The following is a 14,646-nucleotide window of genomic DNA, read 5'->3' on the forward strand; positions in this document are numbered from 1 at the left end:
GGGGGGCCATGCCTCACGGCTTGCGGGATCTTAGTTCCCCAACCAGGGATTGAACCCGGGACCTGACAGTGAAAGCGCCAATTCCTAACCACTGGACCACCAGGGAATTCCCTTCTTTTTATTATTAAATAACATATACTTATTATAAAAATTTATGAAGTATATTTTTTTAAAACGCATAAGGGGCTTCCCTGGTGGCGCAGTGGTTGAGCGTCTGCCTGCCAATGCAGGGGACACGGGTTCATGCCCCGGTCCAGGAAGATCCCACGTGCCGCAGAGCGGCCGGGCCCGTGAGCCATGGCCACTGAGCCTGCGCGTCTGGAGCCTGTGCTCTGCAACGGGAGAGGCCACAACAGTGAGAGACCCGTGTACCGCAAAAAAAACAAAAAAAACAAAAAAAAAAACTCATAAGGAAGTAGGGGGAAAAAATTGCTTTCTAAGCCACCACCCGGAGGCAATCACCGTTAACACACTGGTGTTTTTACTTCTAGTCTTTTTTCTAGTCAGACTTAACTTAAGAAAAAATAAGTTATATGTTTCATGTTGCATATTTCTCTATGGATTAATGTTATATCACATACTATTCCCCATATCATTAAAATTCTTTATAAGCCCCATTTCATCACGTGGATATACCATAATGTTATTCACTAGTGTTTATATCATTTGATGTCATTATTATAAATAATACTTTGATGACCATCTTTCTGCAACATCTTTGCCTGAACTTTATATTATATTCTTTTTTTTAACATCTTTATTGTAGTATAATTACTTTACAATGGTGTGTTAGTTTCTGCTTTATAACAAAGTGAGTCAGTTATACATATACATATGTTCCCATATCTCTTCCCTCTTGCATCTCCCTCCTTCCCACCCTCCCTATCCCACCCCTCTAGGTGGTCACAAAGCACCGAGCTGATCTCCCTGTGCTATGTTCTTGAGACAAATTTCCTTTTCAAAACTACCACGTACTGACTACTTTCTATGGGCCAGGGGCATTTCATACACATTTGTCACAGTTAATCTTCACAACCTATGAGATATCCTTGTTCCCATTTTACAGATGGGGAATCTGAGGCTTAGGGAGATTTACTTACCTGGCCCAAGATCACCTGGCTAGAAAAGTTTGGAACTGGGATTTGAACAAAGGTCTATCTCCTGATTCCAGAAGTCATACCCTTAAGTACCATGCTTTGCTGCTTCCTTACTTTCTGTGGTGGAATTACTGGGTCTAAGGGTATGAACATTTTTTAATCTTTTTAATTTAATCTTTTTAAATCTTTTACATTACCAAACTGAATTCAACTCCCACCAGCAGTTTTTGTGGGTGTTCGTGGCATCTTCAGGGCCAATAAGCTTTGCCTCTAAGATTATGTATGATATCTGTAGAATAAAACCTAAATTCCTAAATATGCTTTTCAAGAGCCTCACAGTTTGGTCCCACCTTTCTTTCCTGATGATTCCATTGGCCAGATATGGCCTTTAAGTCTGTTCCTTGCTTTTGCTCAATTCTGATCCTTCAGCTTGAAATGCATTGACGTTAGAGATCCACCTGACAAAATCCTACTCATTCTTCAATACCATGTTCATGCCACCTCGTCTGTGAAGCCTTCCTAGATTCCCCTACTGCTCTCTCCTCTGTATTCTCACAGCACTTTGTTTACACCTCTTGTAGCATTTGTGTCACCTTGCCCTGTACTGAACTTTGTAGTATAAATGTCACTCTGCCCCACCAGAGTACCAGCTCTTTGGAGGTCAGGACCCTCTCTTATGTAAATGTGTGACTCCCGTGCTTAGCACAATGCCTTATATAAAGTAGGGGCTTGATAAATTTTTGTTTAATAAATGATTTGCAACAGCCTCAGGGGAGTTTTGACAAGTTTCCTATCCCACATGAGTGGTTAGGACAGTATATTTGAGTTGGGGGGAAGACTCCCCAAATTCCTTTTGGTTCTCCCTGCAATGCAGTCCAAAGACCCATTGAGTCTAGTGACCGACCTTAGTCTGGATGGCTAGCACTTCCTTGTCAGGATAAACACTCAGCTCTGGCCATTCTGGGCTTTGCAGCCTCTCTCTCCAGGGCCTCTTGTTCTACTTTCTCATACCCATTCTCTAGGAAGTGGCTGCTTTTCTCTCTCTCCTAACCCTACCCTCCATCCCAGAAAGGACCTGGTAGACGGTACCCTGTGAAGATACCCAGGGTGCAGGGGAGTGAGGGCAATAAAGGTGGGGGAAATAGGGGTTGAGGTTGGTGACAGAAAGGAGGCTCAGCCAACCAGGACCTAACCAGACAGTCCATCACTGGCTCCCATCTGACAGAGAGCTCCTCACCCACAACCCTGGCCCAGAGCGGCCTATCTGAGCCTGTGCCTCTATCCAGGCTTTCCTCAGAACGACAAACCGCCACTCCTCAAATACATACTTAGGGTGGTTGGGGTCCAGTGAGATACTTCAGTAAGGTCGCAGAAAAGTCACCAAGAGAGAAGCAAAGGAGCCAAAGGTGATGAGGCAGGTTTGGAATGTGTCAACATGACCAGGCTGAACTACATTTCCCAGACTTCCCTTCCCTTACGTTTCCGGTTAGAGAGATTCTGTTGGGAGTTTGGGAGGGCGGAAGGGCAACAGTGGCCATTTTGTGGCTCACACACAGTATTGCATGTCTGCTCTGCCTTCCCCTGGGCTCCTGCTTCAGCTTCTCTGGCTCCCAGGCTAGGGTTAGCTTCATGCCAAAGGGCCCCAGCTTCTGCAGGTCTCCACACCATCAAGCTCAGAGGCAATAAGAACTGACATGGGTTTCAGTCCATTGTTATGAGCTCCATCATGTGCTTGTGGGTTCCATGTTGTCCTTGATCTTCCCCCATTTTGCGTCTGTCTTCCCTTCTCAACTGCCTGCCTATGGACTTCAAGCTCCAGCATCATATGGGAGATCAACAGCCGTACAGAGACTACTTAACCTGCTTGTACAATTGTATAAGTTCAAATCCTGTTTTTTAAAAAAATCTAGTGATTCTGCTTCTCTGATTGAACCCTGACTGATACAGGTGGTACAACCTCAACAGAGGGGGTGGGGATAAAAAGAAGCCTGGTAGTCCCTCCCCCCAGGCAAACTCGAGGCTGGTTTGAAGGTTTTCCTGACAATCAGAATTCGTTCTGAGCCTCCTGGACCACAGGACCTTTGCAGAAGCTACTGAGTTTCATTGGGAGTTTCCGCAACTTTGCATGCACAAATGAGTTGTCACAAGCACTTGGCTTCCTGTCTTTTGATTTAAAAAGAAAGAAAGAGAGAAACAAAAAAAAAAAACAGCGGCCTACAAAGTGAAATGGCCCAGTGGAGAATTATGACCAACCTTGGCATACCTGAATCAAAATGACAGACCATGAAATAACGTGTTTTACTCTGTGTCAGCTGCCCTGCCTGTCCCAACTATCAGCTGAATTGCCTGCCACAATGATTATTTCATCTGCCACAGTGAAAATCTTGGAGCAGCCCACAAATGCTTCAATGGCAAAGCCTCTGGGGCCCCTGAATGGTGGAAGATGGATGACGGACGAGGTGGGAAGAAAGAGATAGACTCCAATAGGAGGAGAAAGCTAGTCGCCACTTCCACCAGCAGGGTCACCCAAGATGTTGACTACCCCATGGAAGAAGGGTCCAGGATCACCACCAAGTGAGCCTCTGACTGCTAAAGGTTTGACAGTAAGGGGCACAGGTAGGCAAGGGGAGGTAGCCCTGACCAGGGCATATCTTCCAGGGAATAAAAGAAGAGTGTGCTGGGCAAAGCCATGAAAATGAGAATAAGATGTAATTGTGGGAAGTGGCAAGAGTCATGCCCCCTGATTACAGTACGGGTCAAGAGCAGTGGCTAGACGTTGCAATGGTAGGACTGGGGCAGGGGGGTGGGGGGCTAAATTTTATTCTATAAGACAGTGGTTCTCACACTTGAGCGGACATCAGAATCCCCTGGAGGGCTGGTTAACACTGGTACTGAGTCGCAGCCCCAGAGCTTCTGACTGTGCAGGTCTGAGGCAGAGTCTGAAAATTTACATTTCTAAAGAAAAGTGATTTGAAGACTGTGGATCTTTCCACAAATGGGACCTAAAAGTGGTATGCGGGGTGGATGGGCAAGGGAGTGAGGTCAGTGAGGCTGTGTAGCAAAAGTAGGACAAGGCCCCCAAAACACAGCTTCTGGTGAAGAAAGTAGGGAGGAGAGGCTGAGTTTCAATGCAAGAAAGCAACACAGTCTGGCCTGGGATTCAGGCCTGGGTTCAAATCCTGGCTCCACCACTAAGGAGGGTTCCTCAGTGGAAGATAAGTCGTAGTCAAAAGCCTGTTGGGTGAGCACTGATCCGAGAGGGAAGTCAACCAAGTGATCCTCAGTGGCCTGGCCACCTGCCCACAGGCTGCTGGAGACCACGGGCTGGGTGCCCTTTTCCCCAGACCCCAAAACCAACTCCTGACCCTCGGATTTTCCTGTCTGGGTACCCAATCTTACCAACCACTATGTCTACTTGGCCACTCCAAACAGGGGACAAGATGATAACACTCATTCCCCAACCCTTCTCTCTGAAGTTACTGAGCTCCCTGACTAGGGTTTCCTGGGGTTCCCAACTGTTTTTTTTTTCCAAATTTAAAGACAGTCCTGGGTCAACATAGTCACGATGTGGAGTACATTTGTTTGACCCTCCAAAGGCAACCTTATTTCCTACTCAGAGATCCATTTTACTGTGAAATTTGGGGAGGGGGCGTTTTACCATTGACGCCCACTGACCCTTGGAACTGACAACACTACCTTGTGTTCACAAAGCCCTCCATAGTGTGTAAAGCACAGTGAGATGTTTATCACGCATCCAGGAAAGTAGTATCAGGTACCTACAATGTCCAGAGAGCCAGCTAGAGCCAGGCAACCGGGTGATGTACCTGGTGTAAACCAACCATCTACCATAATGCCCACGTGAGAGATGAGGAAACGGCCTCAGAAAGGGAAAGGGACTTGCCTAAAGGCACACCTCCAGGCCAGCTAAGCCCAGGGGGAGCACAAGCTGGGGGAGAGGTGACTGATGACACAAATGGACACAACACAATGCTAGAGATCACAACGATGACAGCACAACTTGACATAGGGAATCAAAGCCGAGAGAGACCAGCCATTAAGATAAGGAAGTTGAAAATAGCTCCAGATACTCTAACCTGGAAGACTGGAAGAATGGTAAGGTCACTTACAGAAGTGGGAAAATTGGGAAAGGTGCTATCTTTGGGGCAAATAATAGCAAATACTCGTAGAGCCCTTCCCATGTATGTTTTGCCGAAAGCCTTACTTTAGGTTTCAAGGTTCGTGGGATTCGCTGGCAAAATAATCACTCTACACTCAGTTAAACAAGAATTTAGAGAGAGTTTATTGAATTAACAAAGATTACAGTATACTAATTAAGAAAAGAATAGTATAACTAACTAAGAAAGAATAGTAAAGACAGAGGTTTATACATCACCGAATTGGGGAAGCACCTACATCCAGGTCCAAGAAGCGCTGGGAAGTGCCTTGAACAACAATCGGGAGTCCCAGTTGGGAAGGTCCCCGGTGCTGCTTCCCCCCCACGGGTGACGTTTGTCACTGAAGGAGCCCAGCTTTTAGCACCAGGCCACAGGCTGATAACAATCAGCTTACATGCAAGTTTGTAGCTCTGGTTGTTGTCATAAATGCCTTGGTCTTAACTCGTAAGTCTTGGAATGTTCTTTTTTTTTTCCGTTTTTTTTTTTTTTTACATCTTTATTAGAGTATAATTGCTTTACAATGGTGTGTTAGTTTCTGCTGTATAACAAAGTGAATCAGTTATACATATACATATGTTCCCATATCTCTTCCCTCTTGCGTCTCCCTCCCTCCCACCCTCCCTATCCCACCCCTCCAGGCGGTCACAAAGCACCGAGCTGATCTCCCTGTGCTATGCGCTGCTTCCCACTAGCTATCTATCTTACGTTTGGTAGTGTATATATGTCCATGCCTCTCTCTCGCTTTGTCACAGCTTACCCTTCCCCCTCCCCGTGTCCTCAAGTCCGTTCTCTAGTAGGTCTGTGTCTTTATTCCCATCTTACCCCTAGGTTCTTCATGACATTTTTTTTCTTAGATTCCATATACATGTGTTAGCATACGGTATTTGGAATGTTCTTGATCCCTGGGGGCTGGCCAGGCCCTCAAGGTGCAAGAAGTCCCGTGACTTACTCCTTGTCTTATCTAATGGTTTACAGTGTGTGCCGGCACCACCCCTGCTGGCCTGGGTGTAGCTCAGCAGTTTGGTATGCAGCCTGCTTTAGCGTCATTGTCCCGTCAGAGAGAGGCCTAGCGCCACCTCTGAAGCCTGAATAAGGCTACTTTATTAGCCTCCCCAGCAATGTACCAGACACTTTTCCCGTAGATTTGACCCTCCCAACACCCTGATGAGGTGGGTACCACAATTATTAGGGTAACCATACATTCAGGTTTGCTTGAGACAGTTCCAACATACGCCAGCTGTCCCGATTTAATAATTAATATCATCCCTTTCACTCTCAAAACTATCCAGGTTTAGAAGATAAGTCACAGAGTCCCCTTATTATTATTATATTATCCCTCAGTTACACACGAGGAAACTAAGGCACAGATCAATTCAAGAGCTTGCCCCAGGTCAGGCTGTTGTTAAGTGACAGAGCTGGGATTTGAACCCAGGTAGCTTGCCTCTAAAGGACAGGCTTGTAACTACTTTGTCATACTGCCTCTCGAAGTTGGTATTGAATCCAGTTTTTCACCTTTGCAGCTGGTGGGTGAAGGCTGCCCACCTATCCAGGCAAAGACCCCACCCCAAGCCAATGAATTCCAAGATGGAATGGAGGCAGGCAGTGGCCTGGAGAGGTTAGACGTAAACAAGATCCACCAGGAGGCGCTGGTAGAGGCGGGAGAAAGAATAAACCACATAACTCCACCCGTTCAGGGGGGATCTTCATTACTCCTCTCCTGGGAGACCTCCCCATCGATTTGAACAGAACTTCTCAAACATTCTATCAGGGCTCAAACCAGAAACTCTGCGGAGTATCAAGAATCTAAACAAACAGAAACCCCGCCCAAAGAAAGGATGTCACAGAGCTAGAGGCTCTGTTTCATGTGGAAATGGGAGCTCTGTCAGAGACAGGCCTTCCGGTGCGAGGGAAACATTTTATATCCCTCACCCCGCCCAACCAAGTCTGTTTAGTTTTTGATTTAATGTTGTTTTAACATCTAGTCAACGCTGCAGGGTATGTTATCCGCTCTGAGATGATCCAAGGCAAACTCCAAATTCTGGCCCCGCTCTTGGCTGACTTCCTGTCCCTGCTTCTACCCTTTGTGACTAACGTTCCATCAGTGACTAAGTTGCAGGGAACCTAAATTGCTCAGCCGAGGCGAACGGTACCAGAGAGAAACTTCCCAGTGGGGCAAGGGGCCTGTCATAAGGCTACAATATCTTATGGTACCTCGTAACAGCGGCTGAGATGAGCTGCATCATAAAGTAACATAAAAGACTGAGATTTATGAGGACATTTTTGGATGTCTGAACTTTGAAAATTACCCAAAGGTTTCTCCAAAATAATCACTGTGGTGGCCAGCATTTGTAGAATGAAAAGTTAACAAACCACATTGAGTCTGGGTTTCAGATTAAAAAAAAAAAATCAGAAAGAACTTTAATAAAAGAGGGGGGGGGAAAAATCCATCTACTGAAGTTGGGAAAGAACCGTGAGCTGTTTCTCTTAATAACATAAACCAAACAGGGATTTTCATGGTTTTGAATACAATGCAGCTTGAAGACATATTTGGGAACTTTGCGGTTAATTATCCACAACTGATACAGTTATTGAATCGTCATTGTTCTAATTAGGACACATTGATTAACTAGGACACATAATTAACCTAAACTCTCGACGCATTGATTAACTAGGATACATAATTAACCTAAACCCTGCTTCACAAGCATATTTAACAACTAAATCATGTGGAAAGTGTTGAGGTGTGCAACCAGAAAGACAACTCACAGGTTTATTAGCACTAGAACTTTCTCTTCTCCCTGGGTGCTAGGAGAGCTTGATAAAAGTAAATTCACTAAAAGTAAAAACTCATTTGTTCAAGATTTCCCTCAGCTTTCCAAATTGAGCTGGCCAGGGCAACCTTCTTAGCGGAAAAGCTAACTTCCAATCTTTTTTTTGCTTCTGGCATCACTACATGTGTGTATTCGTACATCCCCACATAGAACAATGGTGGCCTCTGTGGGCAGCAACATGAACTTTTTTTTTTACTTTCACACTGTACAGTTCCATAGTATTTGAATATCTCACAATGAACACGCCCATGATGGCCAACTTTGGAAACATCTATCCTCTTGGTGCATGGAAAAAAGTACACGGGCTAACCATTCTCTACAGTCAGTGCGGGCACCGCCTATGTCCTGATCCATTGATGGGGAAGATGGTGGTAGCCCTTGGAAAGGGTAAGGAGGGGAATAAAGTGACTGGAGTTAGCACATCTGCTGTCTTTAGAGGTGTGCCATAATTTGCAAACATAATTTTTATTTGCCTAATTTTTATGTTCTTTAAAGCCTTAGAACAAAAGAACAGATTCTATCTGAGAAGTGAAAATTAATTCTCATTTCAGCATGAAGCTCTTCATTAGTTGGATATGTCCTTGGAAAGAAGGTCAGATTCCTGAATCAAACCGTGCCTTGTTAGCACTGTGACCTCAGCTTGCTGACTTCCAATCTTAAAGGAAAGCCGACTTCTTAGATTTCTCTTTCTAAGAGCAGCTCGTGTTCTTTCTTCTACACATATTTTTCATCAGAAAAAGTGTATTCAGTGGTGGTAAATCTTTGCTTTGATTTTCTTAAATAATATAGGCTATATTCTCTGTGGTGTGCAATACATCCTTGTAGCTTATTTTATACCTAATAGTTTGTACCTTTTAATCCCCTACCCTTATATTGCCCTTCCCTCCTTCCCTCTCCCCACTGGTAACTGCTAGTTTGTTCTCTGTATCTGTGAGTCGCCTTCTTTTTTGTTAAATTCACTAGTTTGTTGTGTTTTTTTAATTCCTCATATAATATTTGTCTTTCTTTGTTTGACTTATTTCACTTAGCATAATGCCCTCCAGGTTCATCCATGTTGCTGCAAACGGCAAAATTTCTTTCTTTTTTATGGCTGAGTAGTAATCCAGTGTGTGTGTGTGTGTGTGTGTGTGTGTGTGTGTGTGTGTGTGTGTGTATATATATATATACCACTTCTTTATCCATTCGTCTGTTGATGGACATTTAGGTTGCTTCATAAATGTTTGCCTTTTGAGTAGCGTTTGCTTTGTGGAAACAGCTGAAAGTCATCCAGAACCAAGTGGGATCATTAATATGGGAAATGAACTTGAGGATAATGTGCACCAATAAGCAGCATGATCTTTAACAAGTCACCTCCCTTTCCTGGTCCCTACCTTAGTATCCTCATCTGGAAAATGGGAGCATTTTACTAGATCACTTGATAATGCAGTCTACCATTTGCATTGGCCAGCACAAGCTGCGAAATTTAATGTCACTGCATTTTCCACAAACTGTTTAAGCTTTTTTAAAATCAATCACTTTAAATTTCCAGGAGGGTCACAGGGCAAGAGAAAACTAAAAGCTAAAAGTCCCTGTGTATGCCGGGATAATGTCTGTGAAAGGCTTGCCATATGGCCTGACACTTAGAACTTCCATAAAGTGTTACCCTCCTTTCCCCAACTGTGTCCTGCCAACCATGGTTTCAAATAGTGATCACCACAGAGGCTTCTGCGTCAGCCCTCCACATGCAGCTCCCTTGCCACCCTCCGGAATTCACCAACACACAGGACCACTGGAAATGGGCTGCGTGTGCCCCACATTCTGTGATGGCAGGCGGTCAAACCCCAACCGAGATGCTGTCTCCCTGCTGCCATCTTCCATTTCCAACGGGACCCTCAAGCTGGGTAGATCTCGCCCATGGCATGGAACTTGAGAAGGACTAGGGCAATTCCGGGTAGGTTACTGAAGATCCACATGACTTCTAAGTTGTGGTCTGCTCTGAGGAAAGCCCCCTCCTGCTCTCTTGAACTCTCTTATCTCTCTCTGGCTTCTAGGGAGGAACAACAAGCACAGCTCTCTCCATCAGAGTCACAGAATCATTTGTCTAGACAATTTAACTTTCACGCTTCTGTTCCGGTAAGAACCCTTTAAATGGGGACACCGCTGATTGCTGGTGACTTTTTTGAGAAAACACATGACAGGATGTGGATAAAAGCCAACCGAAGGTCAAACAGTTCATTGGGGAAGTTACTTCTCATGTACTCAGATTTCACTAGAAGCTTCAAAAGTGAAAGCAAATCTAGATTTCCATCTCAGTTGCTGTTGTTTCCGCACAGAACAAGTGCTTTTCCCTTGGCACCAGTGTATGTGTGTGTATATATTATACATATGTAATGTACATATGGTATTATGATAATATATTACACAAAATATACAATATTAATCATTTATTAACCAACATTAATAAATATAGTATAAATGTTAATATAATAAATTTTATATAAAATAATATGCAATGTAATTATATATAACATATAATATTATATGATATATATGTATGTGTGTATATATATATATATATATATAAAACAGATTTATTTCAAGGAATTGGCTTATGAGATTGGGGGACTGGCAAGTCCAAAATCCACAGGACAGGCCAGCAGGCTGGAGAACCTTGTGCAGGACCTGATGTTAGAGTCCACAGGTGGAATTTCTTCCTCCTCAGGGAAACCTTAGTTTTGCTCTTAAGGCCTTTCAACTTCTTGGATCGGGCCCATCCACATTATCAAAGATAATCTCCTTTACTAAGTCAACTGACTGTAGATGTTAACCATCTCTACAAAATACCTTCACAGCAACACCTAGATTAGTGTTTGATTGAACGACTGGGCACCATAGCCGAGCCAAGTTGACACATAAAACTGACCATCACAATGATGTACCCATTAAATTTCATTGACTGTTTTATAAACTATTAGAGATTGAGGTGGAGAAGCGTGACAATCTCTCTCAGTACCACCGTGCACTGAAGACCCCTGTGAGGTGACAGTGCAGCAGAGCAAAAGCCGGGTCACTTGCACCACACCGTGAAGACCTTGACCCACTGGCTGGTTCCCTAGGGATGGCACCAGACAGGAAACGCAAGGATGAGGAAACCGGGCATGAGAGGGGGAGGGGCAACAGAAGGCCAGTGTTCTGTTCTCCTTTTGTCTTTCATTGGAAGATGGTGAGTTAGCTCTGTTGCCCATGTATAGAGAAGGGAGTAGTGATTTGGAAACTCCAAAGCAATGGGCAATCCCCAGAAAGTGTGTATTTCCAATAAAATAATGAATCATTATTTTATTGGAAATGTTTGGTTTCCTAATTCTGTTTGCCATTGGCCAATATCACTGTGGGCTTGCACTTGGCCAGCACAAACCAAACAGGAGTAGATGCAGCCCCACTCTGTGAGTGGGACCTTGGGAAGCAGCTGCCTCCACCATAAAGGGAGATTGGGGTACCAGATGGGTTTAGAGCCTCTTCCAGCTATAGTTCTAGAGATGGCCCAGAACCTTCTCAGCAAATATACCAGTTATTTATTGCTGGAGTAACAAACCACTTCAAAACCAGGGGCTTAAAACAACAGGAATCATCAGTTTTGCTCACAAATATTCAATTTGGGCAGGGCTTGGTAGGAAGGCTCACGAGGCTCCACATGGCATCAGCTGGGGTGGTTCAATACAGCACTGGAGGACCCATTCCCAAAATGGCCAAGTCATGTGTCTGGCAAGTTGGAGGTTGACTGTCAACTAGGCACTCAGCTGGGTGAGAGCTAAGGGTCTTGCTTTCTCTCCATGTAGCCTGGGTTTCTTTACAGCATGGTGGCTGGGTACAAGAGAGAGCCAAGTAGAAGCTGTATCTCCTTTCATGGCCAAGGCTCAGAAGTCATACAGCATCACTCCCATAAGCATTCCAGTCACTAGAGTCACCAAAGCCAGTCCATACTCTAGGGGAAGGGAATTAGACTCCACCCTCGATGGGAGGAGTGTCAAAGAGTTTGTGAACATGTTTTAAAATCACCTCCACAAATGATACCTCTGGTGTCCACCCTCATGTTGGGTACTAGCTCTGACACCTCCTTTTTCCTTGGCCCCCTCCCCCATTCAGCCGATCACCAAGACTTGTAGATTCTACTACCCTCAAATCTTTTCATTCTCTCATCTCACACCTGGACCATTGCATCTTCTTAACTGATCTTCCTGCCTCCATTCTTTTCTTCTGTGATATTTAGGATTAGACTCAGCTGCATGTGACAAAAAATCCAAGTAACAGTGGCTTAAACGAGATCAAAATATACTTTTCTTTTACATAAAAAAAACTGATACATAGCTGTCCAGGGCTGATATAGTGGCTCTGGGATTGTCAGAGATCCAGGCTACTTTCATTTTTCTGCTCCACAACCCTTAGCATGCCCTGGTCCAAGATGGCTGCCCAAGCACCAGCCATCACTTCCACATTCCAGTCAGGAAGGAAGAAGGAGTAAAGAAGGATACACCCGCTCCCTTTAAGGACCTTTCTCAGAAATTTCTACTTATATCTCATTGACCAGCACTTAGTCACGTTACCACACCTAGCTGCAAAGGAAGCTGAGAATGGAATCTTTATTCTGGGCAGTCATATGCGTCACTGAGGTTTTTGTACAGCTTGTTGCCTCTGCACAGATACCCTCCCACCCTCTTTGCATGCTAACTCTACCCTTGCTTCAGGCCTCCACTTAGACTTCACTGTCTTCCAAGAAGCCTTTGAGGGGCCCACAAATATGTTTTGATTTCTTTTAAAATCAGAAGAAAAACTCGATATTTTAGATCCAAGCACATGTTTGAATATTTAATATTAAGGCATTTGTACCAATGCAGTTGTAAAATATCATTTTTAATATTTTTTATGGAGGAAGGGGCCCATGAAGGCAAAGGATTTTGGAGGTGCCAGCGCCTCCAAAAGTTCTGGTGTGGCCCTGCTCCTGTGGGCTCCCATATCTCCCTGACTTCACACCAGTCATAGCTCCCTCTGCACCACATCATAGCTGCTGGGCATTTGATGGTCTCCCCCGCCCGACAGGCCTGGGAGGGCAGTGTCGACTGTGGTCCCCTTTGCATCTGCAGTGCCTCAAATACAGTCTGGTCCTTGGTAGACTCCCTGCAAATGTTGGTGGGTGAATGAATGAATGAGTGCTCTGAGCTCACCCAGCTACAGGGTTACAACCCCAGTAAAGATAAGGATGCAGGTCCTACCTGGCTCCACCTACCTGCTTCTCACCTGGTGTACTGTCTTAGTACAAATACTAGGTATGTGTGACTTGGGGAACTCACTTAATCTCTCATGACCAAGTGACCTCCCAAAGGCCCCACCTCCTAATACCATCACACTGGGGATTAGGGTTTCAACATATGAATGTGATGGGGTGTGGGGAGGGCAAACATGCAGTTCATATCAGGTTCAAATCCTGAATCCAGCCCTTCCAACACCTACCTACACTCTGCAGACTTCCAGTTCCTCAGTTGCAAAATGCGGGTGGAGACACAGGGTCTCCAAGGCTCCAGCTGCTTGCTAGGGATGCACTGCCTGCCCAGTGTCCGCCTCCCCTGACCCCAGGACCGCTCAGTCCCTTCTCGACTCCCGCCCTCCCTCACATAGCCTGCCCAGGGCCCTCCCACCACGCCCCCCAGGGGCACTGTGCTCCATAACCCCCCCAGACCCCCTCAGGGCCTACTTGGTCCCCCGCAACCCCGCAATCTCCCCCAATAGCAGGGCCTGCCCGTGCCGGTCCTGCCGGCGCCCACGAGCACTCAGCACACTTTCCTCCTCCCGGAATCTCTCCCACCTGCTGCAGGGCCTGCCCAGCCCCCTCTTGCGCTGCCCGTCACAGCGACTCCTGGATCGCGTGGTCCGGCGCTACGCGGAGGTGGCCGACGCTGGCAGCATCTTCATGGACCACTTCACGGACCGCGACAAGCTGCGTCTCCTCTACACGCTAGCTGTCAACGCCCATCCCATCCTCCTACAGGTATGCAGGGACCCCCGGCCCCGGAAAGCCCGTCCAGGGAGCAGGTTCACTTCCGGCTCCGAGGGAGCAGGCCCTGGGTTGAGCTGTCTCTGCCATCACTGCACACCTTGGGGCCACCAGCCCACATTAGTACCTTTGTGGCATTTAGTAAATATGTGCTGGCTTCTGCAGTGGGGAAGTGCCGTGGTTGCTGCAGAGGAAAGAGGTGTGGGAGCTGGGGTGGAGGGGCGGCGGGGAATGGCCACTTTCACGGCCAGAGGCAGCCCAGAAGGGCTTTGTGGGGGAGGGCGACTTTGACCAGGTGTCTCAAAGATCAGTACGAGGGGCTTCCCTTCCCTTCCCTGGTGGCGCAGTGGTTGAGAGTCCACCTTCCAATGCAGGGGACACGGGTTCGTGCCCCGGTCCGGGAAGATCCCACATGCCGCGGAGTGGCTACGCCCGTGAGCCATGGCCGCTGAGCCTGCGCGTCCGGAGCCTGTGCTCCGCAACGGGAGAGACCACAACAGTGAGAGGCCCGCGTACCG

At 46.2% G+C, this 14,646-nt stretch overlaps 1 protein-coding gene across 1 annotated transcript in view; it reads left to right on the plus strand.

The window, feature by feature from the left end:
* The window catches only part of DIPK2B (divergent protein kinase domain 2B), a 44,532-nt gene that overhangs the window by 25,071 nt on the left and 4,815 nt on the right, over positions 1-14,646 (plus strand). Inside the window, exon 3 of the mRNA XM_024743526.1 lies at positions 13,949-14,122. Coding sequence (XP_024599294.1) covers positions 13,949-14,122 — 174 coding nt within the window. The remainder of the gene's footprint in view (positions 1-13,948; positions 14,123-14,646) is intronic.

The sequence above is a fragment of the Neophocaena asiaeorientalis genome, unplaced genomic scaffold (assembly GCF_003031525.2).
Source record: "Neophocaena asiaeorientalis asiaeorientalis breed wild unplaced genomic scaffold, Neophocaena_asiaeorientalis_V1.1 scaffold243, whole genome shotgun sequence".
Taxonomy (NCBI): domain Eukaryota; kingdom Metazoa; phylum Chordata; class Mammalia; order Artiodactyla; family Phocoenidae; genus Neophocaena; species Neophocaena asiaeorientalis.